This window comes from Falco naumanni, chromosome 7 (genome assembly GCF_017639655.2).
Source record: "Falco naumanni isolate bFalNau1 chromosome 7, bFalNau1.pat, whole genome shotgun sequence".
Lineage (NCBI taxonomy): Eukaryota > Metazoa > Chordata > Aves > Falconiformes > Falconidae > Falco > Falco naumanni.
Genome location: NC_054060.1, coordinates 61709070 through 61734123, shown reverse-complemented (window position 1 = coordinate 61734123; position 25054 = coordinate 61709070). Strand labels below are relative to the sequence as shown.

General features: G+C 43.9%; 2 protein-coding genes across 15 annotated transcripts in view; one reads left to right on the top strand and one right to left on the bottom strand.

Moving 5' to 3' along the window:
* The window catches only part of RALGAPA1 (Ral GTPase activating protein catalytic subunit alpha 1), a 132790-nt gene extending 111408 nt beyond the window's left edge, over positions 1 to 21382 (top strand). For 6 of the 14 annotated variants that reach the window (XM_040599625.1, XM_040599621.1, XM_040599624.1 and 3 more), the window contains 3 exons: positions 11335 to 11459; positions 18299 to 18413; positions 19996 to 21382. In XM_040599625.1, coding sequence (XP_040455559.1) covers positions 11335 to 11459; positions 18299 to 18413; positions 19996 to 20092 — 337 coding nt within the window. In that variant the 3' untranslated portion in view covers positions 20093 to 21382. Of the gene's footprint in view, positions 1 to 11334; positions 11460 to 12111; positions 12648 to 18043; positions 18047 to 18298; positions 18414 to 19995 lie in introns of those variants that run through there. The other 8 variants (XM_040599622.1, XM_040599631.1, XM_040599633.1 and 5 more) reach the window with 5 other exon arrangements.
* Positions 21383 to 21858: 476 nt separating this feature from the next.
* On the bottom strand, positions 21859 to 24750 carry INSM2 (INSM transcriptional repressor 2). The gene is given in 5 exon segments (XM_040600415.1): positions 21859 to 23486; positions 23488 to 23856; positions 23888 to 24143; positions 24145 to 24526; positions 24612 to 24750. Coding segments are annotated over 5 exon segments (1257 nt in total). The 3' UTR covers positions 21859 to 23375.
* Positions 24751 to 25054: the final 304 nt, after the last annotated feature.

Genomic DNA, 25054 nt, shown 5'->3' with positions numbered 1-25054 from the left:
GAACATAGAAAGACAGTGGGCTTTCAGCATTCATGCTAACACCAGAGAGCAAAGAGCCAGTTTTGCTTCTGTATTTTTACACTCGTCAGCCTTGATGACTTGAGTTAAAACTGATGCAACGCTGAGTGTGGCGTGGGGGTAAATCCCCTCCCACGATCAGGAGTTAATGCCTGGGGCTGTGCATTCCCCCCTGGCCCGCGCTATTCCACATTATCTGTGGGCTGAAGCCGTGCCTGCAGCACCTCAGCATCTCTCGTCGGCACGTTTGGTGCCACATCCTTAATAAACTTCAGTCCCTTGGCCCGCTGGCCCTGTGCCGCCGCGGCTGCCTGCTGCGAAGCCACGGCTGCCTGCGAGCTGTTCTGTCTGCTGGCGGGAGCATCGCTCCAAAGAGGGCCTGAAGCCGTGGCAGCTGTAATGGGCTTCAAAACAATTAGCACAACATACCTTATAGGTTCATCGATTCCCATCTTGGATACATTAGTAAGATAAATCCTCCCTGGAAGTTGGAGTAGGAATTCTGCCCGCATAAGGGCTTCAGCACCGTTTCCTTCACTGTTTTGTTTTCACCTCTGTAGCCTGTTAGTAAAACACGGACGAGTGGGGTGTTTGTAAATTCTGTCATTAGTCTTCTAACCACACAGCCGGTAAAGCTGATGAGTAATCTGTTACAGTGTTGAGGTATTTATCCCTCCGACACTGCTAGCCATTTGATCTTACAGTCTTTTTAATTTCATGCTAAAATGCAGCTCAGGGTTTGTAAAACATACAATACACAACAAGCAGTACCGAAACCGAGCCTTTCTGCTATATGTTTGTGTTAATATGCCTCTGCTGTATTTCAAACAGATAATTCATTGAATGCCCATTCTTCCTCTTTCTGCAGAGTAGATTATATTTAAGTCAAGATTAATGGATAGATTCTGATGTTAAAACCCAGTCTCTGAGCCTGTTGTTCCCTAGAGGCATATAGTGCATTAGTTTAAGCCAATATGCTGCTTATCATAGATACTATGACACTGTCTTAAATGACAGTTTACTGTACTTTGTTACTGCTTACTCTGGAAATAAAATCACTATATTGTGTTCTCGATAATTACAATATTAAATAGAAACTTAATTGGATTACTGCACATTTAGATACAGATAGTTCTTAAGTAATTGTCCACTGTAAAATTTCTGATACTTGTTTTTTCTCTCATGCGGTGTGTTCTGTCAATGTCTAAGCTTAATACTCCGTTCAGTCACCACAGCTGAAAAAGTGCTGAAAAGAGATCTGCAGGGGCACTTTTTGGTGCAAAGGAGCATCTTTTCTCATATCGGTTTTCACTTTAACTTCATTGTTTATAAATCCTTCAGTAAGATGCTTTCACTTGCCAAAGTCCTTAAAATAAAATAAATTCTGGGTTCTGCAGAGTTGAACAAGTATTGTTAATTGAGATTTTTTTCCCTTTGAAATTGCTAGAAGCCTGAGCATCAGTTTTGTCAGTTTTGCTGCCTAAGCAGATGATCAGAATTAGAATACATTCAGTTTAATAAGTAGATATATTTATATGGTTAGCTTAAAAAAACCCAGCTTTTTAATTTTAGATAGCTGGGGTTTATATAGTTTAATTCTGGAGAATATTTATACTAATATTAGACTTTATATTAAGTCTGTTACACTTGCACTTCAATTCCACGTATCTTTGTAAGTGCCTTTTGTGAAGGAGCTTGGTGCTCCTGGTTACATTTTTCATTTCATAATTGAGTGTTTTAAGTGGTTAAGCATAGTCCAAATTTTATCCAATTCCAGCCTGTGTTAATGGTGCTACACTCACACTGCCTTAGCACCTGTTATGGATTTTGAGTCATCTGGCAGCCCGTGGGACTTAGATAAAGAAGTACCAGGTGTCCTGCCTGTCTCTTAATTGAGACGCAATGTAAACAATATAGACTTGGCAATATGGTTATAGGAATGGATTAAAGCTCAGCTTTGTCTGCGCTGATGAATCACAGCTTTTTCTTCCCAGCTGATGTTATAAACCACTGAAGAATTTAGTTAGCTGTAAGATCTGGTGGAGCAGCATAAAAATAAACAATATATCAAGGATTTTCCTAGAAGGATAGTGTTGCAGAATGTTAAAAGTATTGGGTTTTTAAATGAAAATGTCAGCATCAATTACAGTTTCTTGCAGTAATTTAGCAATTTTGAAAGTGCTTACACTGTAAAAATTAAGATTCTTACATAAATTCAGATAGAGTCAACGCCTTTCAATATATAACATGTTAGTAAACCAGGCGGAAATAGCATTGACTGGGAAACACTCAGTGGCTGCAACTTCATCTAGCCTATTTACCTTGCAGGACTTGTAACCATTTAGCCATAGGGTAGATATACTGGAAGTAATCTTCTTTAGCTGTAAGGTTAGTATTCTCAAAGAAAAAAGCCTCTAAATGGCAAAAGTATGTGTTGTTATAATTGGCCTGATCACTTTAAATTTATCACAGATGTATTGAACTTTCTAGTAGTGTAAAAAAATGCAAAGTAATTTTCATTATATTCATTTAAAGAATGATGCAACTACATGTGTTGGAAAAAAATTGCAAGATCTGGAGTGATGGCATTAATTTCTATGGATTTATCTATTAGGTATTCCCTTATTATCTTCATGAAGAAATACACTTCAGATATTGCCTCAGAAAGCCCTTTTGCAATTACAACTTGTGTTGAAAAAAGATTTTTATTAAATATGTTAGTTATTAACTTTTATGTTTTCTTAAACTCTACAGTCTTAGTTTGTTAACATGTTTTTCATATTTATTTTCATTTTTAATGAGATACCTACTTTAATTAGTAGATTGACATATATAGATAGTATTTCTTAAAGTTAGTGATTTTGGATGAGTAACACTGATCCTCTTCTGCAGTTTTAAAATATTTTCATGAAATGCAACATAAAAGTTTACTTTGAAAATGTAACTTTGATTCCTCTGAGTTTTACGTTCCATTTTTATGACTAAGAAAATATACTGTTACATTTTATTCCAAAATGCTGTCAGTAGTATTAAAAATATGGTTTCAGTAGAGAAAAAAAACTACTTTAGAAGACTGTAGAATTTTTAATTCTTTCCCGTTTGGTAGTGTCAAGCATAGTAATTTCTTTACTTCTCTTTCACCTGAATAAGTTGCATCAGATACAAGGAGAATGAACTGAATTCTGCTTTACACATCATCAGCTTGGTGGCTAAGTTCCAATTGCATATGCAGAAGCTGCTTTCATTTACAGCATAGCTGTGTAAACAGATGCACAGAGCAAAATATTTATATGCCATTTTCAATATTGGCAGTGTTTAAGAAACAGAAAAGAGACCAGACAGACTCTGAGAAACCGAGTTGACTCAAGTAAACAGAAGTTGTAGCTGGGGAAAGAAAAAAAAAAAAAAAAAAAAAAAAAAAAAAGAATCTCTTTATTTGTATACTGTGCAAACTAGATGTGGAAATCACTGAAATGCAATAAATAGCGAACACCATGATGCCACTTCTACAGAGTCACTTTTCGGAATATAAGAGAACTTTGTAACTATTCCTCTCAGTGTGGCCAGTTGATACTGATCACCCACCTACATACAAAACACAGCTAGTTGCAGGGCTTCCAACGCTGGATCAATAGCAGCCCAACTCACATCCTTAATTCTAAGAGCCAACAAAGAGTACAAATTGCTGTGACTCAGTATGAGTTCGGCGGGTTTGACAACCACTACACAATCTCTTCTTTCAGAGCGAGATTTCCCAGAATAAACTTCCATCTCTGGGATGTGTGGGTTTTGTCTTCCTTTTGAAGTCAAATTCTGCTGTGGCTAACTTTACCTTTCAGCTTCTGTGAAACCTGGGTCCTAACCTGTACTTGTTATCTTTTTACAGGAGGCCATCCTCCTTTTACATGCTGATGTCAGGATTTGTAATTTACTAGGAAAAGTGTGCTGGATAAATTTGATGCTTTCATCATTTGAAGTACCTCAGACTGGTGCAGCTAATTCTGTGGGCTTTGCATGCCTTTTCAGGCCAGAGAGCAAGAAACTTAAAATCTCCTGCCATCATATGCCATTCACTGTGCCTCACTGTTTCTTTGTTTCCTTTGGTCTTTAATGTCCCGGGAGCATTTTTGTATGTTGACAATATTACAGATTTGGGGTTTTTTTTTAGAAAAAAAGAGGTATGCTTCTAAATTTGCTGAGGGGGCAAATCTGGTAAACAAGGGGGTGCCATCTTATGTAGCTTTACTTAAAACGTATACATGCAATTAAAAAACCTTTTGCAGGTGCCCATTGATCCTGTAAGCGAGTATCTCTGGGTGGAGGATTTTCATTTTCTGGTTAAGGATAGAGCGGTGCTTTGGTTTCTGCTTGTCTAAATTATTTTCCAAATGCCTGGGTGACAAAGTCATACTCTCCACAATCATATCAATATATATTGACTTCTTAGATGATTTTGCTAGCAGGTGGAACTGCCAATGATGCAGCTGTACATGCATTTCCGACAGTAGTTTGTAATTTAACCTGAAAAAGTCTATCTTGCTATTCAGAAGTGCATTCTCTGGCTTTTTTCTGACAGGTATTTCTAGGCAATCATCAAAACCTCCTCTTAGCACTGGAATCAAAGAATCTCAGGTGCTACACACCGTCAGTATTGTGGTCATATATTCCAATATACAGTTATATTGTGATATACTACACAGGTGTACACATATATATAAATACATAAGCATCAGGAGGGAGGATTTATGAATCAGACTTTCATGGAAGTGTCTCATTGCAACTTTTGTTCCTTTTTTCTGAATGAGACACAGTGATGGAAGAAAATTGAGCAAAGAGCCTACATCCTTACTCCCTTTCACAAAGAGAGTCCTCTTTGTTATAATCCCGATTTTTTTTTTTTTGTGGTGGTTGTTGTTGTTTCCTAAAAAAAGAAGTCCTGTTATCAGTGTACTGGACTTGACCAGCCCATCAGTAGGGGTGTAGGGAGGCCTGCAGCACTGTTGAGTTTACAGCTTGGAAGTTCATCCTTCGAGGTTATTTCTTAAACTATAGTGATCTTTATGCATTTTAAGTCATCCAGACATAGTCTTGAAGCCATCTACTAAAATGGAAGCTGAGGCTAAACATTTTATTGTGGTACCTGAAGTGGTAAATACTTTCTTTTGACTTTCGGAAAAATACAGAATTTCTGCCATTGATGACTTCAGGTACTTCACAAACGCATTCCTCTTAAATTTTGTTGAACAAATGAAATATTGATCTGACATTACAAATAATTCCATCACCGTTCTAATGTATTAATGAACTGTGCATCTCTTTAGCCTTTTTTTAAGCTTCTGTCATTGAGTAGGTTCCCCAGCATAAATCCTTCCCTTCAGAGGAAATAGGTCTTGATAAAAAAATTTCTGTATTTTTTTATCCCAAGAGTCTCGAGAGCATTTTGTTACAGAAATACTCTGTCTGACTGACCCAAGTTCCTCCTGCCTGGCCTTTATAGGTGCCCGAGTCTAAAATATAGGTGATAAGAATGTCCACACCGCAAATGCCTAGTCTTGGATATCTCTGAAGGTCACAGGTATCTAAAGCTTTCATTGCCACTGTTCCCTGGGCACACACTGGAGCTGCCTGAGTCCTTGCTGTATCCTCAATAGCCACATGCCCAGTTCATGCCTCTCTTTATCCAACGAGTAGGTCGCTATTTCGTTGCTCATCTGGCCTGCAAGGCAGCAGTGCTAGGAGTTCTGAAGGTGTACTGGCTGGATTACAGCCCACACAAACACACCGGGGGGTAACCGCCGCTATATCAATCAGCCAGGAAATGAGAGCGGTTTCCAATTTTGAAGCCACATCTCCTGCCTGTCACAAAACTGTTCTAACCATTGGGACTGAGGACATTTTGTAATCAGGCACGCTCCGTTCACTGCTGAAATTGCCCTTCGTTTCATAAAATAAGATCTCCTCTGAATCTCAGGGAAAGTACCTGTGCATCTGTATAGCCTGATGGTTATGGTGCTTCCCTGGGAGAGTCGAGTCCCTGGATTCCAGTCCCTGCTCAAAAAACGTTTGTTATCAGATGGAACAGGCGCTAGGATTTCTTCTCCAGCCCTTTTGTGAACCTAGCGCTTAGATGCTCTGGTAGTAGATTACAGAATTGTCAAGTGCCATATCCTTAATTAAAGTCTTGGAAATTCTACTCTATGTTGAAACTGCTTTTTGTTCATTTTTTCAGCCACAGGTTAATGACATTTTAGGATTGGTATTCCCTGGGTGATTGTAACATCATGCATGATTACTAATCATGCATACACTCTTCTTTAACTGCAAAATACTAGATAGATTTATTGTAATGCATTTTATTCAGTTCTAAAACTGGGAGGTGTGAATAAGAAGAGGGAAGAAAACACATGGTCAGGATGACACAGTAGATCTATGGAAATGACTATGAGGAGATGAATCAGCAGAAGGACTTGAAAGAGACGGTAGAAGAGGCTGAACAATGGGGAACATGGGATTTTGTGGAGATTGCATGGTTAAATATACAGGAAAGGAAGAATAAAGACTAAACAACTAGAGATGTGGGGAAATGTAGCAACCATTTTCTCACCAAATTGAGGGATGACAAAGCCATGGATTAAAAAAAAAAAAAAAAAAAAAGCAGTGTAAGGGAATTGTTATGGATGTAAAGGAAAAAAGTTAAGATGGTAAATGAAGAGACAAGTTTTGCTTGTATTATTGTGGCACAAAACCCCCAGTCTATGCTGAGGTGGGAGTGCAGCACAAGACAGATGTTTGTCCCTCAGAAGTAAAAAAGCCAAGTATAAAACCGAAGGCAACAATTGAAGGCAGATGCCAAATTCAGGGAAATGTGAAACAATAGTAGATGGCATGAATAGTTGTGTAGCCTACACAGCAACAGACTTGTCTTCCAAGGTGTTTTCCTTGTTTCTTTTTCAATAAACATCATAGCAAAGGGGAGAGTTTGAGGGGGGATTGTTTTGTGGGCAGTTGCGGAGACCTGGTGCTAGGCAGAAGCAGCCACATGGAAAGAAGTCCAAAAGTGCCGGTGCAAAAATGTCAGGATGAATGAGAGGGACTGTCTGCATTAACTGACGGGAGGCAAGAGCAGTTTTGATAAAATGGATCAAAGGGGTATGGGCTGTAAAGTTAAAGTAAGTTAGCCTGCCTTTGTGCTAGGAGGTGGCAGACTGATGGCGGTACCTGAAGAGAATAACCCATCTAAGCAGTGCCTGCAATGCTCAGAGTAGGTGTAAGGAGGAATTAAAATTCATTTGTGGAGGCCAGAGAAAGGGATATGGCTGTAACCGGGATGTGAAGTAAGAGTCTAGATAATTTGTTCATGTAGATGGCTAGAAAAAGGTTTAGCTTAGATTATGCAAAAAGAATCTGCAAGATGTAATGTATTCTGCCATCAGAATCTAACCAGAGCTGGAGTTAAAACAGAACTTCATACAATCAACAGGGATGGAGAGCTACTAGGTGAGGTCATGAGATGTTGGTTTTGGGACAGATTAAGCATAAGTAGGTGATCTGGCAGTCAGGATTTTGGTGCTTGTTCCCAACTGCAAATCAACGGGTCTAAAAAAATGGCATGTCTGTGGTAATAATGGAAAGTACAGTATTTTCAGTATTAATGGAAATAATTGCAGATTTAGCTGATAAGTAAAATGGATTGTAATGCAGATGAAGTTTTAGCTGGAGTGACTACAACCTGAGTCACGTATAAAGGTACGATCCCTGACTTTTTTCTTGTAGCGATTGTATTTTTCAGAATAATACCTTCTGAAAAAAGTATAACGAATTCATTAGAAGTTCTTACGCTTTTTGCGGATTATAGATCTGCAAATTTTTAGCTGACAGGTTTGGGTGAGTGCCGTATAATCAATGTATATCGTACCTTCTTATCCATTCTCTTCTGTTCCAGTTAGCACCTTCTTCAGAAGCGGAAAGCCCACAACGCTGTTGTTTAAGTGTTTAGTCACTCTGTGCCAGAGTCTTTATCCATTGGTTTGTCCGTGCATCCTTCCCATTCCATCTTAATTGCTGATGCCAGTGGCAACATCCACTCACAGTAAGAATACAGCTTTCATTGCCCGATTATTACTAGCCATTGAGTTTGTATGTGCCACTCAGTTTGTAGGTGCCAATAACTCTTCCCTAGAGAGCAACGTTTTAAAGAAATAAATATCCAGCCTATTAGAAGTAATGTAGAAATTAACTACCGTGAGTTTATGGTCGCTCTTGCAGATAGTTGCATTCAAACGCAACATGGAACTAGATTGTCTCAGCCACAAAAGCGTACAGATTTGGAGTTTTAAAGTAGTAAAATGTTCTCAAAGTGTAAGTGAATAGAAGAGAAAAGTAACCCAATCCCGGCTACTCAGTCTCCAATGCAGCGAAGGAGTTCTTTGGAGGAGAGCGTGTCGTTTCTTAGCACAGAATACAGCAAGCTTGGGACTTGGCGTTGGTATCAGTTTTTTGTTTTGTTTTTAAGTGCGGTTCTGTTTGTAACAAGCTGCAGATGGTTTTGTGGATTGTTAGGACGAGTGGCAACCTGGCCAGCTGAATTACTTTTCTCTGAGTGTACCAAGCGTGCATTTGAATTAAACTTCTAGAACTGATACAAGCATGTCCTCTCCACTGTGTAATGAAAACATCATTATCCTCCTCAGTCAGCATCTGTGTCAAGACTCCTTTATTTGGTTAAGAGATAGGTACCCAGATTGGAGAACGGGAATGTCCTTGTCACGTTCAAAGCAGTAACTTTCCTTCATTTTTGCCTTATTTGTGTATAAGCTTTGGGTATAATAGGATAAACTAAAAGGTTTCCTTTAGAGACCTCTGAAAGTAGAGCATTTTAAAAGCAGGTAGGTGTCTCCACCCTACTTTTTCATGAAACATTTTACCCATTCAAGCAGACTTTTAAAAACAGCTTGTTTTGATAGCAGCCTGTTCTCCTGTGGGCCTTCAGCCTTTGCTTCCTGGCAGCACCTTTGGTGCGAAAAGAGAGTGATCAATTGGGAGACTATCAGTGCCAGCATGCATAGAGTGATAAGTTAACACACCACTGGGAATTTCTAGGGCCCACCAAGATACTTCACTTCTAATGTGCTAACAAGCTCATTTTTCTACCTCTTGCCTCTTCAGTTATTTTTTTTTTCTCAGAAGAGCTTAGAAGTTGAGTGCATCAGGCATAATGAAAAGCTCTGTAGGAGGGAGAAGCAATAACCCCATTTTTCCCTTTTCAGCCAAATAGAAAATTAGTTTCTGGTAATACACAAAGGCCAGTATTTTTTGTGCAAGGGGCACTGCTGTGAATCAAAGGACTCTATTAACTGCAGAAAATTCAGCAGCTGTGAATCTCCCCCAATGAAAAAAGTGCTTTTCAACAAGTTGTGAGATACGTAGTATTATTTAGACTTCAACCATCAGTTTCATCCTCTACCACTTGTACATAGCCTCTTAAAAACTGTGCTATATTACTCGTGTCTGTTAAGGCTCAGTGCTGTGTTTATCCCCCAACCTAAGAACCCTTACAATGGGAGATTTTTGTATTTTCTCTTGTCCCAGTGCTTCTATTATAGCTTCTCCAGACTGAGACTTCTGCTGAGGTTCAGCTGTCTTGGGATCCAGAAAGGATTTGGAACATGGCTTTTGGAGGAAAAATTGTTTCACTGTGTAACCGAGTTATGGTCTAAGGAAATGTGGTGAAGATCATTTAATTCACTACAAGTTGTTTTCAAATAGTATATTCTCTATAAGTTTTTTCTATTTAGATATCCTGCAAAATCTACTATAAATACTGTACAGAAAGCAACTGGAAAAAGGTTTCATGGGAAAAGTTCTGTAATTGTTGAAGTATAGTTTTATAAGCTGAGACAAAATGTATTTTTTCCAGCTTTAATAGGGCTGGGAATTTTATTGCTTATCATGACTGCAAATAGGATTGTTATCTATTTTAAATGTTTGCACTTATTAAGAATACTTATCACTTGTAATGCAGTTTTTATGTTGGGATTGCTAAAAAAATGTGTGTAAGATTAATATTATCCCCATTTCACCGGTGGTGAATTTGATCCAGAAAAGTGGTTTTCTCGCTGTCCCTTTTCCCCCAAACCTGAAATCAGAACCCAGAACCTTCAAGAAGCTGATTCTGAGCCCATTCCTCCACAGCATGCTGATTTATTCTGGGGGTTTTTAGCAAAACAGAACGAGAGAAGGAGAAAATGAATCTCACTATCTACAAATAAACTATGAAAAAAAAAAAGTGTGCACAAGTGTAGATGCCACAGAAAATTTCTGATCGTTTTACAGTTCTATAAGGTAACTGCAGCACATCCCCCTCATTCGACATATTGAGTCCGGTTGGAGGACTTTGAAAGTTGCGAGAGAAAAGGTTAACTGATTTCTCAGTTCAGGAACTATACGACATGAAGTCAGCATGGTAGTTTTTCTTGATAATTGTATGTTGCTGCCTGCTGCTCTACATTTTGACAGCCATTTCCATAGTTGCTTTCATGAACAGCAGAAATATTCTCTCTTTTTCTCGCTCTGTCTGTGCTAACAGCACAATCAGGCCTGCTGGAACAAGGAGCCTGGAGAGGGTTCTTCAAGAGCAACAACACTTCAAGATACCAGTCTCTTGTCAATAATATCAGAGAGGGAGAACACAGGGAAAAGGAAGAAGTACAGTATTTTGCTGTCAGTGCCCTGCCGACACCCCGTTAGCCAGTATTTTAAGGTCCTGCGGATTCTTTACAAATGTTCTTGCTTGTTTTCATGGCATAATTGGCAAGGTGGTTTTCCCAATACTTAAATTTCGCTATGTATTTATCTTAACCCTGTGTGTGTGTGTGTTTAGGGATTAAGGAAGCAGTTTGTTACAGAAAAGTGCAAAATCATTTATTTTGCTAATGCTAAGGTTATTTTTCATGCTATGCCGCTTAAAAATTGTGACATTTTTATATTTGATTGTGGGCAGAGTACAGGCCAATCAGTTAGTTAGAAGAGAGTATTTAAGTGGTTGTTGTTTGAAAAAAATTCCAGAAAACTTTGCATCAGACATGAAGAGATAGTTGAACTGTAAGGTTTTCATTAATCATGTTTATCTTACAGTTAATATTACATCAGTGCATCAGATAATATTATAGTTATGTAAAGAATTAAAAGTAAGTGTGTACAGTCAGTGAAATACATGACATGTATTTAACAAAAACAAGAATCCTGAATTACTAGGCACTGATATCTAACAGTTACAGTACACGATGTAAATTCATCCTTAATTCTCGGCTAAACCAGTTATGAGGAGAGAGCACGATATCTGCAAACAATTGTTCAACATCATCTAGAGCCTACAACATTTGAGGATTTTGCTGCTCAGGTTTTCTGTCCAGCACCTTACCACCATTTGCCCTCAGAGACAGGTAAGAAGTACAGTAAATAATTCCTTTTTTACACTCTTACTTGAAATGCAGTATCTTTACTTATAAAGACTAAAAATTCAGACCTCTGGACATCATTAAGAGTTACCATTAATTGGAGAAACTATATGTACATATTTGAGAACCAGGGCAAAGTTGCCTTTAAATCTTTATTCTGTTGCCTGGCATCATGAGCCAATGCCTGGCATTAAGAGTTGGCAAGCTGCCTCAATTATAGCAACCAGACCCTGTATTTTTACAGTGAATTTTATCACATTCCCCTGTATAAAGTCTCCATGGAAGCACTGGTACTCCTTCATCTGGGCTAATTTGGGTAGATATATTATTTAATATAAAGTACACCTTCCTCTTAAGAGAGTTTTATGGCTCACTACATTTTTAGAATGTAAAGTTTTAAATTGGAAATCTGAGCGCCTTGCAATCATCCGGTTTGTTTCCAGGTTATTAGCTGCAAAGTTGGTTTTAAGGTCATTTCTGCTTTCCAGTAAAATACCTGTTTTATAAGAGGATACTGCATTTTCAGTTACTAATGAGAAAAATCAGTAAAAGAAAATGAGTAACTCAAGGCCTTCCTGTTCTGACATTTCTTGAACTCCTTATGATTATTTCATTATTTTATTTCCCCTCTTTTTAGATCATTAAATATCAGTTCTGTTTATCTGAAGGTAAGACAAAGTGTCCAAAAACCCCCTTTGTTCCTCTTACTTTTACTAGAGCACTAAGCTTGTAACCAAATTGTATGCGAACTTTCCTTGTTGCCCTTGTTCACACTAAAAAGAATTTCACACTGATTGAGAAATGAACACTACATCTTCTTAAAGTTTTAGTCTTTTACTAACCTCAGGTCTGCATGAAGCACTAACACTGGTTCTGGGATTAAGGTAACTAATGATAGAGACAGTTGTTGAATGAGTAACACTTTATTGTGTCGACCTTTGTTTCTCAGCATGACAAGTAGTGCTGGATGGCAGTGGTGTGTTTTGTACCCTGTACTGTCTTTCATTGATGTTGTAAGACATTCTGCAGTGATAACATAGGAGAGAAGGAGAAGAAGAATTTGTAACACTTGAAATTCCTGGTTCTGAAACCTTTATTTGATGATGAATAAATCAAAATGCTTCTGTGGAAAAGCTGTAAATCTAAATAAAATCAATTCTGTAAGAACAATTGGGCAAGTTGTCATCTCAAAATTTGTTTCCTAATCGCAAAAATAAACTCTAAATTATAGAAGAGTTGTGATAATGACTGCAGAAAGAATGACAGAGATGTTAAAACGTTGAGACTCCTTCACTTGAAAGTATAAACCGTAAGTAGAAATGAGGTGCAGGTTCAAAGTCTAAGTGGTATAATAGTTATGCTAGTGCAAATAGTCAAGATGAGAGGGAAACAATTGAAAGTAATTTAAAACTGATTAAATCAGTATTAAAAATAGTAATATAATTTAATGTATGAAAGCATTTGAGTAGGAAAAAATCTGTAACTAGAAACATTAAAAACAATAACCAGGGGTACCAGTCCTTGCCACATTTCCTACCTAATGCACTCAGTAAGTATTCAGACACTTTATGGCTAGCATATATTCTATATTCTAGTGCACTTGTATCAGTTCTGCCTGTTCGCTTTCGGAAGCCTCGTTCCAGGCTAAATCGTTCTGCCCTCTTCCTCTAGTTCATTCTTTCAGGGTGAAGCAAAGCTGCTTTTCTGTACTAGTTTGGTGCATCAGAGAACGCTGCTCTACAGCGGCAATTCCTGTATGCCTTTAAAAATTGTCCTAGTCATCCTTGGCATTCTCTAACGTGACCTGGAAAAAAGATTATGATTTTTAGAAACTTGATTTTAGACTTAACGTTTCTATCAAATGTAACAATTTTCTGTGGGAATCTCGTTAATAGGAGCTTGTGATGTATTTCACATCCGCGTGTATGCGTGTGTGTATACTGTGAAACATGATGTCCGGTCCTGAGGACCACGTTCTTCTGGACCTTGTGCTGTGCAGTGGACCTGACCAACACGTCAGTGTCAGGAGCAGCCAGGAGCTTCCTAGGACAGACATGCAGCACAGTGTGACCCGGCACCAGAGTCCAAGGACCTGTCCCCAGACCTGCCAGACTCTTAAGCTTCCATGTCAGCCCAGGGAAGCGGGGGATGCTCTGGCAGTCCCGCTTGCAGCCTGGAGGCTGGCTGAGCCCTGTTCCGTCTGGGGCTCCTGCAGCTCGGATACTCGGCTCCAGGACGGAGTGCCTGGAGTAACACCACACCATCTGCCTCTCAGCTGACTCTGGAGGGCACAAATTCTAAAGCCTGAGGCAGGTAGAAATTTGGCAGTAATCTGCCAAAAAGGTTGCCCCAGGGCTTGGGGTTAGTCTGGAAACCACTGGTTTCCAGTTCTGGCGAAGGCAGACCTGTGAGCCAGGTGGCTACAGATGACCCAGAACTCATCATCCCAAGAAAGAGTCCACCAGATGTGCTATTAAAAGATAGATACCCATAAGTTTCCAGAGTCCCTGAAACAAGCAGATTTCTTGAAAAATCGGTACAGAGCTCTGAATTGTGCCAGGATTGCACATAGGAGTGGCACTGGAGTCCTGCCTGGGAATCCACACGCACTCATCACCCCCAAGATGGCTCAGACAAAACCTTGCAGGCTCCCTGCCAGACATGTCCATGTCGCCTGAAAATTTCTGACCAGCTTCTAAAAATACATCACTATTATTTTTTTAAATATTAATTACTTCGTCTGTGTGTATTTTTAAAAGGAAAATTAATTGACCAGAAAAGACTAGAAAAAAAATCAACATTTTAGATATTACAGACTTGATTCTTTAATTGGATTATGATCTCAAAGATTACAATTGCTGAATACGTTTAATTTTTATAAAATATTATATACCATTTCTTCTTCTAAGAAAGATCTACAGAAACTGTGAAGCTCCTACAGCCCATCACCAGGTGTTGTAATTTTGTTGTTGTTGGGGTCCCGTTGGCCGGTTTCAGCATGCCAGGTTTTTTCATTCGAGCTATGATAATCGGAGCAAATAGAGAGCATGCCATTTGGTAACAGTTTCCTCGGGTTGAATTGATATTTTACCAAAGGCTCAGCCCTCAGCAGAAGCCGTTTCCTTCCTTACAGTGGTTGTTCTTCAGCACAGTTGTGGCTGCTGCTGGTTTATCGAGATACTTAGTCTGCCTTGTCAAATTATCTGACAAGTCCACCGTCCCGTGTTTAGGAACCTGACTATTGTAGTAGATGTGTGCATTTAAAAAAAATGAGAGCTACCTGCACTGAATCACAGAATATAATTCAGTTGCCTCAGGATTTTTTATGTTGTGCTGACTGTTAAACGAAGTAACTGCAAAGACTCTGTTAAAGGGAGTAACCCCTCCTACAGAGCGATCGAGCAACCCAGGTTTCTGTGACAGCAGACTGGGCTGAGGGAACTGTCAATGGTAAGCTCGATGATATTGAAGGGCGTATTGACCCCATAACGCTGAGACTCTGAGCTTCAAAATGTACTGACGGCTTGGGTTTGGGTTTTCTCTTATCTTTTGTCCCCTCTCTTCCTACTGAAAATTGTGCCTCAGAACAGTAAATCTTATCAAGAAGGGGCCTCTCTACATTAGTCTTTTTACATTAGCATCAGACTTTTTGACCCCAACAATCGTTCCAGTATTTTTCTGAGCCTGTGTTTCTGAGCCTTGCTCAGAACAATTCTGCTGCCCCGCTCCTGAAGTAAGTGGGATGCCACCGTACAGGCAAGGAGGCAGGGGGGTGTCGGGGTATCAGCACCTCAGCCGGGCACAAAACCCCAGCAGCCTGCATCTCCATCCCGCCTGCTGCTTGCTTGCTGTGTCACTTTGAACTGAGAATCTTTCTGGGACTGTGTTACCCCTTTGGGGGTGAGAGTGGTGGTGCTTTTCTCACCGTAGAAGGGTCTGAGCAACATTTGTTGATGGTGCTGGTTGAAATTTGTGATTGGAAGTGAAGCTGAGATGCAGAAGTGAGGGCTGGTATGTCTGGCAGGGCCGGGAAGAGTTTCTCATCCCTGCTCCAGTCCAAACTTAGGAAGTGGTTTTTTTTCATTCCAAATCAGAGCAAAACCTCAAAACTTACTGAAATATTCCCAAAATTTCGTATTGGAACAACTGAAGCTGAAACCTTACGTGTTAACTATTGTCCATAAGTCAACTGCTTGGGTGATGGTAAGCTGAGGCTCCTCAGCACTTTCAGGCAGTAAATTCAGTGTGGGCAGCTAGAAACCCAAACAGATCAACTTTCTACATTTAATGAAATGGGTTTACTGAAAAAAATAGAATATGACTGTGCAATTAAAAAGCATCCCATGATACACGCGAGGGGACAGAAAGAAATTATAATCCTGAAGTTTTCTAGTTTCTGAACATTTGGCTTTAGGAATTTATTGTCTTGTGACAACACTTTCCTTGTTTAATTCCTTCCATTTTTGTTTTAAGGCGTAGGGCAAAAGAGAAATTCCCTAACACTGATGAACAGCCACATGATTCATAAGCAAAACTGCAACCTCTAGATCCAGCCCCACCTCCCGCAGACTGAGATAGGGCAGTAAATGGTGGCAAGGGTAAGCTGTCTGATCTCTGCCTGAATCTCCGCTAGCGGAAAGGTTGGGAATTCTGCCAGTAGGTTTCACAGATACTAGCTGACCAACACTCATGTTTCCAGGCAGGTTCTGAAGAGCATTCTTCACTGGACGTGGACTCTGTTGCTCTTTTGCCATAAACTTCATCATTTTTGCTGTGTTCTTTCCTGTGTCTGGCTCTTAGTTCTTTCTCTCCTACTCAGTTCCAGTCGCTTAGGTCTTTAGATGATCTCTTCCTCATCATCTCGCTTTGCAGCTGCGTTTGCAGTCCTTCTGCATCCACTTCTTGCTTCCTTTCCTCATTTCCCAAAATTAGTGAAAGACTTGATTGACTTGACTCTAGCAAGGCTCTGTTGAGCATCATGGATGACTTGGCTGGATTTGGACTGGAATTTGTAAGAGTGGCAAAGGGCACAAGCTGCACAAAAAAGATTGCCATCTTCCCTGGAGGTCAGGTGAGGGGCAATGAAGTATCTTAAAGGACCATCAAAATCTACCAACATGCACAAATTATATTTTCCTCTGTGGTCATTCTCAGAGATGGCACTCAGGAAAATGTTGACCCAGGCAACAAGGTGCGATAAAGCCAGAAGCACTGAGAGCAGCCTTACCATGCACCCTCCTTACCAGCACCCTGTCAGTTCTGCTTGGTGAATTTCTCACCTCTTTGAAAGTCAGAACTGATGAGTGGGATGAGTCATGGCAATGCGTGTGTTATGATACCTCTGGATTCCTCCACCTCACCTCACTTTTAAGTCTGTGTGTAGTTAGGATTCTGGTTTACATTTAAATAGTTAATTTCCGAGTCAAATAACCAACACACTATTAATAGGAGATCCTAAAATTTTCAAATGGAGGGTGAAAATGTCGCATTTCAACTTTGTTGATCCACCTCCTTGTTCAGAAGCAACTGAAATGGCCTTACATTACAGCCCCAAAATATCATAGCCCATCAGGTTATGATATTTGTCGCTTGTCAGCCCTAAGAGTTGAAAAATATGGATCACTTCCTGACATTTTTCGAGCTCTTAAAAACCTCAACACATCTTATTTTACAGAACTTTCCATTTCTAGGTCAGCTGTCAATAAAGCCTTCTTATTTAACCCTATTTTTATATTTTGGATAACTAAATATTTCACTGTCTAGAGAGAGAAAGATAATAACATTTTACAGTGAAGGTTTTAAAATTGTGAAGGGGAAACAAAACCTGCAAAATTTCTGTATGCCACATTTTATATCCACATGTGTGTATGTGCGTATGTGTGTATATATAGATATATATGCTTATCTAAAATCCAAAGAAATTTAGTTACTAATCAGTTTGTTGATTGCTGTCAGACCTTTAAATCTATTTTAAGTGCCGTTATTCTTCACTCTTCTGGTGTGGTATGTTCAGATGTGAAAATCACTTTACATGACTTCTGTTCTTCAATAGTTTTAAGTCAGTTTCTTTAAAAACATGGGATTACGTGTGAATCAGTGCTTCTGCCTGCAGGAATTGGAAGCATTAATTTTAAGATACATCCAAAATAATACCGTAATTGAAATCACAGGGGGGAGGGAGGTGTTAAGATTGTCTTTATCCAACCCGTGGTAAAATTTCACACTAGGGTTTGACCCTCAGATGCAGACTAGCTTAAATACTCTGGGTTTTATTCTTCACGTGATTTCAGGTGTCTCATGTTGAGACTGGCTTTAATTTTAGCATACTTAATACTGTGAAACAGCTGGGGAGCAGAAGCCATATATCAAGTTGCCATTTGTTTTTCCTTCTCAATTGTGTGTATGTGTGTGAGTATTTAACTGTTTTCACAGACTTTAAGCAAGCATTTCAGACAATGTTTAGGATGTATCTCAGTTGCTATGAATAAGTTTGCTGGATCTGGATAATGTTATAGAAATCTTTTCTTTCTCTCTCCCTTCTTTTTTTTTTTTTTTCTTGTAATGCTTAGTTGGTAAGTATGATGCTGGATTTCAGAGCTGTTGCTTCATTGCACATAACTAACTCATCACTCTTTTTAACCTGTAGCATGAGCAGCAATTGCATAATGAAATGCGAAATTCTGTTTTCTGTGCTCATCTGTTAATACCCTTCAATCTCTGCGGTTCGTGTCTCATGTCTCACACCTGTTATCTTTTATCTTTTCTCCTCCCCCTTCCTCACTTCTTTCCACTCCTTCCTCATCACTTCTTCATTCTCAACAAAGAAAGAAATGCTGTGATATTTCTTCTCCTTCCAAAACCTCCACTAGAAAGCATTGGCCACATCAAGGTAAAGGGCAAAGGCTTGAAACGGAAGGTCTTTCACGCTAGCTGTGAATGGTATGCTGTGCAAAACAACAACGGTTATTTTCTGTTCTCTAACTTCCACCATTTGAAATGCTTTAATTCCTTGTAAAATTAGAACAAGATAGAATTTCAGAAAATGAGAGTGCATGTTTCCCTGCCTGCCTTTTTGTATAAGGCATAGTGAGTCAGGCATTATCGTGCTTTTCCAGATTGTTTGGCCATGAAGTACCTAGTTCATGAACAGAATTACCATCACCAGCTGGGGAGCAAATAACAGCCCTTTCTCCTCCCTGTCACTTCGATGGGTTGTGTCAGTTTGAAAAAGATAGAAAGTGCTGTGCCGTCCCTCTGGAGCAGGCAGGTGATGGACCAGGCAAGGAGGACAGCCAGGTCACTAAATCACAGAGGTTTATGACAGTATGTTTTAAATGTACTCTTAGACTCCTTACCTGATGGCCTCATTTGATTTTAGAGGAGTCTTTCCAAATAAATCGTGATCGGTTTTGAATGGGTTTTGCACCCCTTATATATAAAATGTGTACTGAGGGGGAGAGATCTTCGGTTCTGATTATTGCATTATTATTTTAAAGAATTACCAGTAATAGCGTGATGTGGAAGAAATAGCAAGTCATTTCTGGCTTACTGAAGTCAGCAGGGGTTTCCCCATTGACTTCTGCGGGACTAAGCTTCTGTCCGTAATTTATATGGGTCAGAAGCGATCGGTGGCCACTGAGGTAGTCGAGTTCAATCAGGCTGTCAGTCTCTGTAAATGGCTAATTAAAATGCCATTCAGTTTTGTGGATGTGAGTGCATAGCGTTAATTTTCTGCACACGGGAAGGAGAGCTTAATTCTCATGTCGTATTTTCTCCTTTTCCTTTCGTGTGCCTACGAAGGAAGATTTGGAGACGGGCTGTTTGTAAGGAGGAGCCCTGTCCTCCTGCAGCAAGGGCGCGGGGCACGCTGGAGCACAGCTCTGGGCGCTGGGCTAATGCACGACATGCCGTTGTCTCAAATTCATCTTGTTCCTTTTACAAAGAAACGTTAACGTATAGTGCATCCAGTTAGTAGGATCTGTTCAAGCTTCTGCCTTGTGGGCCCTGTAGGAATTTGCCTTTGGAAGCACCAACTAAAGTTGGGATGGGAGAAGACATCCTCTCCCAGCTGGCCCCTGATTCACTCCACCTCTTCAGCTGCATTCCCAGAGCTCCCTTCATGTGCAACAAGCTCTTAACCTTCATGTTCTCATTAAAGACTGGATTCTTCTGGGTTGTGTTTTGGATAAAGGCTCCCCATCCCCGCGAGGGAACTGGAGGTGCTTGCTCTCCCGGTTAGCGGGAGAACATCGCCCATTCAGTGCTGCCTCGGGTGCTGAGGGCGAGGGGGGGATCTGCAGTCCTGTAGCTCAGTGGTTTCTGGCATCGTTTCTCTAGAGGTGGGTTTGTGGCAGTTGCTAGCTCGGCGTGCAGTACCGTCACCCACAGCCGGTAAAGGGCTAGGAGAGGCTGTGGGAGTGACAGCAGCACTGAAATTCCTCTCTGCCCCTTCTGAAATAGATCCCGTGCTGCGAGTGCGGCAGGCGGCACTGACCTGTCTGGTTCTTGCTGTCCTCTGCAGGCTTCTGCCCAGAGACTCAGCCGGGAGAAACTCCAGCAGCAGCAACAGCACAGGTGGATGGAACAGACTTAGCCTCTCCAATGTCTCCTCGGACTAGCAAAAGCCGCATGTCCATGAAACTGCGCCGCTCCTCTGGCTCAGCCAACAAGTCCTAAGTGGCGAGATGCCTGCAGCTTCCCAGTGACCAGCGGTCGGCCACCCTTCCCGCAGTGACTCACCGCCTTCAATGAAAGGATAATGTCTCTAATCTGTGTGTGCCCATCCCCTGCATACCCCTTTTCTGTATGTTTCTTTTAAACAGTGACACTGGAATTTTACTTTAATATTTTAACTTTTGGTTTTTTATCAAACTCCAGGCTGACTTTTTTTTTTTTTTTTTTTTTTTTTTTTGGTGCAGTGCAGTGCAGTGCAGTTTGTCCTCTGCACCTTTTACCTTCCTGGATGATTGCGATATCTTAACAGTAGTCATTTTTAACGCTGGTTGATCTTGAGTCATATATGGAATTGGAGACTGCAGTTTGATTACACTATATTTATTGTGCCCCACTGCAATTTTCTCTGTAACAAAGAAAGAAATATGTACAATTTGAAAATGAATGTACAATTTTAAATTGAAGTTACGTTTGTAAAGTCTTTGTCAGATGTCACAATGTTAATGCACAGGATGTGTACAGATTATTTATGTTAAGAATAAAATAGTTCAGCGGGCTTTCAAGCATTACAGAGTCCAAACAAAATAACTTGCTCGTAGCACCAACTCTTTCTTCACGAAGCAATGTATCATTTCATTAACTGTGCAGGTGATGCCATAATCTATGCCAGAAAAAAACCACCACTGTGCTGAAATTCTACTTATGCTTGGCTTCCAAATATTTTTATAACGTTTGCTTTTCCAAGCGGTATCAATAGTAAATGCCATTGAGTTTCATGGGTTTTAGCCTTTATCACCAGGCTGCTGGGTCTAGAAATATATTCTTATTTCTTACATTAAAAAAAAAAGGAAGGAAAAAACAAAAGGGCACTTTCCTGATAGAAATTCATTGCTCTGATGATGTGTACTAGGGAAGAAAAGGGAACGTGCTCCAGGAGCCTGGCCTGAAATGCTGACAATTCCAACCCTGTGAGTGCAGGTTAGTACACACGTTCCACCCACCCAGAGGTATTTTCCTACAGAAGATGAAATGCTCACATTTTGAGTCTGGCAAACAACAAAATGCTGTTAACAAAATGTAGCATGACATCAGTACTAACTGCATGTGTAAATATATCATATGGGCAACAATAAAAAGATAAATTATGTATCGTCATTGATGTAGTATCTACAAATTTGTAATGGTTGAAGAGAAGACACGCTATTTAATAAGACAATAAAATTATTCTTACCAGCTTTTGTATATTAGTCATTCACCTCAGTGATTAGATTCTTACTCCAATTTATAGAAGAATAGCATATTGCGCATGGAGCAGTTAAGTGCAATGCACAGCGTAGTTTTCATCAGTATTTCATAAGTACACATGAGTTCTTAGGAGCTCTTCCCCAACCCAAAGCAAGAATGCCATACTGAAAACTTTTCCCCAGATTTTGTAAATACAATACGCGTAGCTCCGCAGGGAACTCAGAGTGCAGAACATTCCCGCCTGCAGGCTGGTGGTTTGAGCACTAACTGCAGGAGCACTTAATAAATAACTGTCAGGTTTCTGTGGTCCGGCGCCCTTCGTCTTTGGCTGCACAACTGGAGAAAGGAGAGCGATGATTTAAAAAAAAACGTAGTGACCTTTTCCAGGGGAGAACTCATTTAACTGCATAAATGGGCACTTTTACGTAAGCCTCCGTTACCAACAAATGATGGAAAAATGCACGACTTAAGATAACATGCTTTATTTCTGGCATATGAGAAGAGCACGCTGCGAGTTTAGCCTCCTTCATCAGACAGCAAATCTTGGCTGCTTCAAGTTACATTGTATTAATGCATTTGTCCAGGTCCTGGAACTAAAACGAGGAAGTCCGTTAAGCACATTGAAAATAAAGCACTTATCGCTTGCATTCAGCCTTTGGGTATGATACACGTGAATCTTTTGTTGGGTGTAACAAAATAGAAAACTACAAAAATAATTGCCTTAGAGGATGCTAATCAAAAGATTGACGTATTTTGCATGCTCATTTCAGAGTGTTAGAACAAAGACTACGGTCGGGATCAATTCTTCAGAAATCACCGACTGAGCCACTTTGTCCTGCCGAATTCAAGAAAGGCATAAGCTTTGTTTTGAATCCTTTATTGAATTTGCTCCCCCTTATTTCTGGCCTCAACCTGCAGTCCCGTTTAGAAAGAAGCAGCGATGCGTGGCAAAATAAATAAATAAATTAATTAATAAATAAATACCGACCGAAATGTCAGTAGCTGGTACGTTTGACAGGATTTCCAAGCGTTTGGCCAGACTACCGTTAAAGCCAGGGAATACGCCCCTCGGGTTGCTTTGCCAAAGGTAGGTCTCGCTGGGGAGAAGGGAGCCCGTCACCCGCGCACACGGTTCCCGCTGCCCCCGGGGCTCGGCGGAGCGCACGGCAGCGGTGCCGCTCACGGCAGCGGGGGGCGGAGGCCGCCCGAAGAGGCTGGGGCGGGGACCCGGACCCTGTGCCCGCCCGGGTCGGTGACCCGGGCCGGGGCGCCCCGACGGGGCGGGTGGTGCAAGGGGCGGCTGCCGGGGAGGCGCGGATCGCCGGCGCCCGGGAACGCGGGGGAAGCGGGAGCTGCGAACTTGGCTATAGATCAACACCTCGTATTTCAGTTAAGCTGACAGCACGAATAATTTTCCATACGTTTTGCTAGCTATCATAGGACTCGACATTGACTTAATATGAACATTTACCTTCTCGACTACCTTAGTACAGAGTACAGCAAACAAAACACCTCACAATAACCGAAATGCAGAAGCTCGGGGGCCGAGGCTATTAAACAAGGTCACTAGACCGGGCTCCTTCTCTCGGGAAAAATAATTCCCCTGCTCCGAACACGGCCCGCACCGCGGCACTGCGACCCGAGACTGGCCGCGGACGGCGGGCGCTCGGCGGGCCCAGCCCCGGCCCCCCGGCCACTGCCCGCGTCACGGCGGATCCCGGCTGGGCCCGGGTCCCCACGCCCGGCCGCCGCCGGCCCCGGCAGCGCGGGGCAGCTCCGCCTCCCGCCCCCGCGGGGCTCTCAGCGCCTGCCGCCGTGCCCGGCGCCGCTACCCACCGGCCGGGGAGGCGGGGGTCCGCGGGCGGCTCCTCCGCCGTGGTAGCTGCGAGTACGGCGACTTTCCATAGGAATTACAGCACGGACGGGACTCGCTCGGCTCGCCCGGGCTCCCGGAGCGATCCCATCGCGGGGGCGGCCGCCGGCCTAGCAGCCCGGCCGGACGGGCACCTGGAGCAGCAGGACCTGCCTGCTCTCCGGCGGGTGGCACTTGCTGGCGTGCCGCGCCAGCCCGGGCGCGCTGAAGAAGGTGGCGGGGGCAGTGCTTGCAGGGGAAGCCCTGCCGCTCGCCGACCGCCGCGCCGCCCTCGGGGGGCCCGGCCGGCGGCGGCGGCGGCAGCAGCAGCTCCTCCCGCACGGCGTGCCACAGCCGGTGCTTGTCCCTGATGTCCGCCGAGGGGAAGCGGGCGCCGCAGAGGTGGCAGGCGAAGGCGAGCTGCCCCCGCTCCGGCGGGCCGTAGGCGGCGGGCCGCGCCGCCCCGTGGGTGCCCAGGTGCTTGCGGAGGTAGGCCTGCCGCCGGAACCGCTTCTGGCAGCAGGGGCAGGCGAAGGCCTCCCCGCCGGGGCCGCCGGGAGCGGGGCCGGGGGGGGCCGGGGCGCCGCCGGCGCTCTCCGCGCCGCCGCGGTGCTGACGGGGCGGCTGGGCCGGGGGGCGCGGCGGGGCCGCGGGGCCGCCGCTCGGGGCTGTTCTCCTTGCCCGGCGGGGCGGCGGGGCCGTCGGCGCTGGGGCCGGGCCGCGGCTTGTGCCAGCGGCGGTGCGAGGCCAGGTTGGCGGGGCAGCTGAAGATCTTGTGGCACTCGGGGCAGCGGTACTCGACGCGCACGATGCGGGAGCAGCGGTGCTGGGCCAGCGCCAGCGGGTCCGCGTACTGCTCCTTGCACAGCTGGCAGATGAACTCGCCCAGCGGCGTGCGCCCCGCCGGCGGCGCCCGGCCCCGGCCGGCCCTCGGGCCCCTCCTCCTTGATGCGCAGCCCCAGCACGGGCGAGGTGGTCACCTCGTCGGCGAAGCTCAGCTTCCGCGTGGCCTTGCCCTTCTTGCCCGGCGCCTTGGCCCGCGGCGGCCGCTTCAGCGCGGGCAGCGGCGGCGGGGCGGGCAGCGGCGTGCGGGGCTGCAGCAGCAGCTTCTCGGCGGGCGGGAAGGAGGCGGCCAGGGGGAAGGACTCGGCGGAGGCGGGGGAGCTGAGGCAGCGCTCGAAGAGAGCCGCCCGCGGCCCCGCCGCGCTGCAAGGCCCCGCTGCCCCCCAGGCGGCCGGCCCCTCCGGCGGGGCGAGCCCGGGGGCCGCCGCGGCCGCCGCCGGGGGGCCACGTCGCGGGGCAAGCGGCGGCGGCGGCGCCCTCCTCCTCCTCGCCCTCCTCCTCCTCCTCCTCCGCCCCCTGCCTACCGGCGGGGCTGTCCCCGGCGGCGGGCGGCGGGGGCGGCGGAGCGGGCGGCTGGTCCCGCTCCGGATCCCGCTCCCGCGGGCGCGCCCGGTAGGAGCCGCCGGGGCGCCGGCTGCGCTTGACGAGGAAGCCGCGCGGCATGGCGGGGCGGGGCGGCGGGAGCGCGGCGGCACCGGCCCGCCCGGCCTTTATACCCCCGGCCCCGCTCCCGCCCGGGCGTCATCCTCCCTCCGGCGGCGGCGGCCAATGAGGAGTTGGGGCCGGCGCTGGCGGCGGGGGGGAGGCGGCGGCCGGGCCGGGCCGGGCCGGGTCGGGGCTCCCCGCTGGCGGGGAGGGGGCGCTGGGGCTGCGGAGGCGGGGGGGCGCGGCGGCCGGCGGGGCCGGGGGAGCGGCAGCGTGCGCCCGGGACGGGAGAGGGACCGCGGGCCGGGGGGGCGCCCGCGGT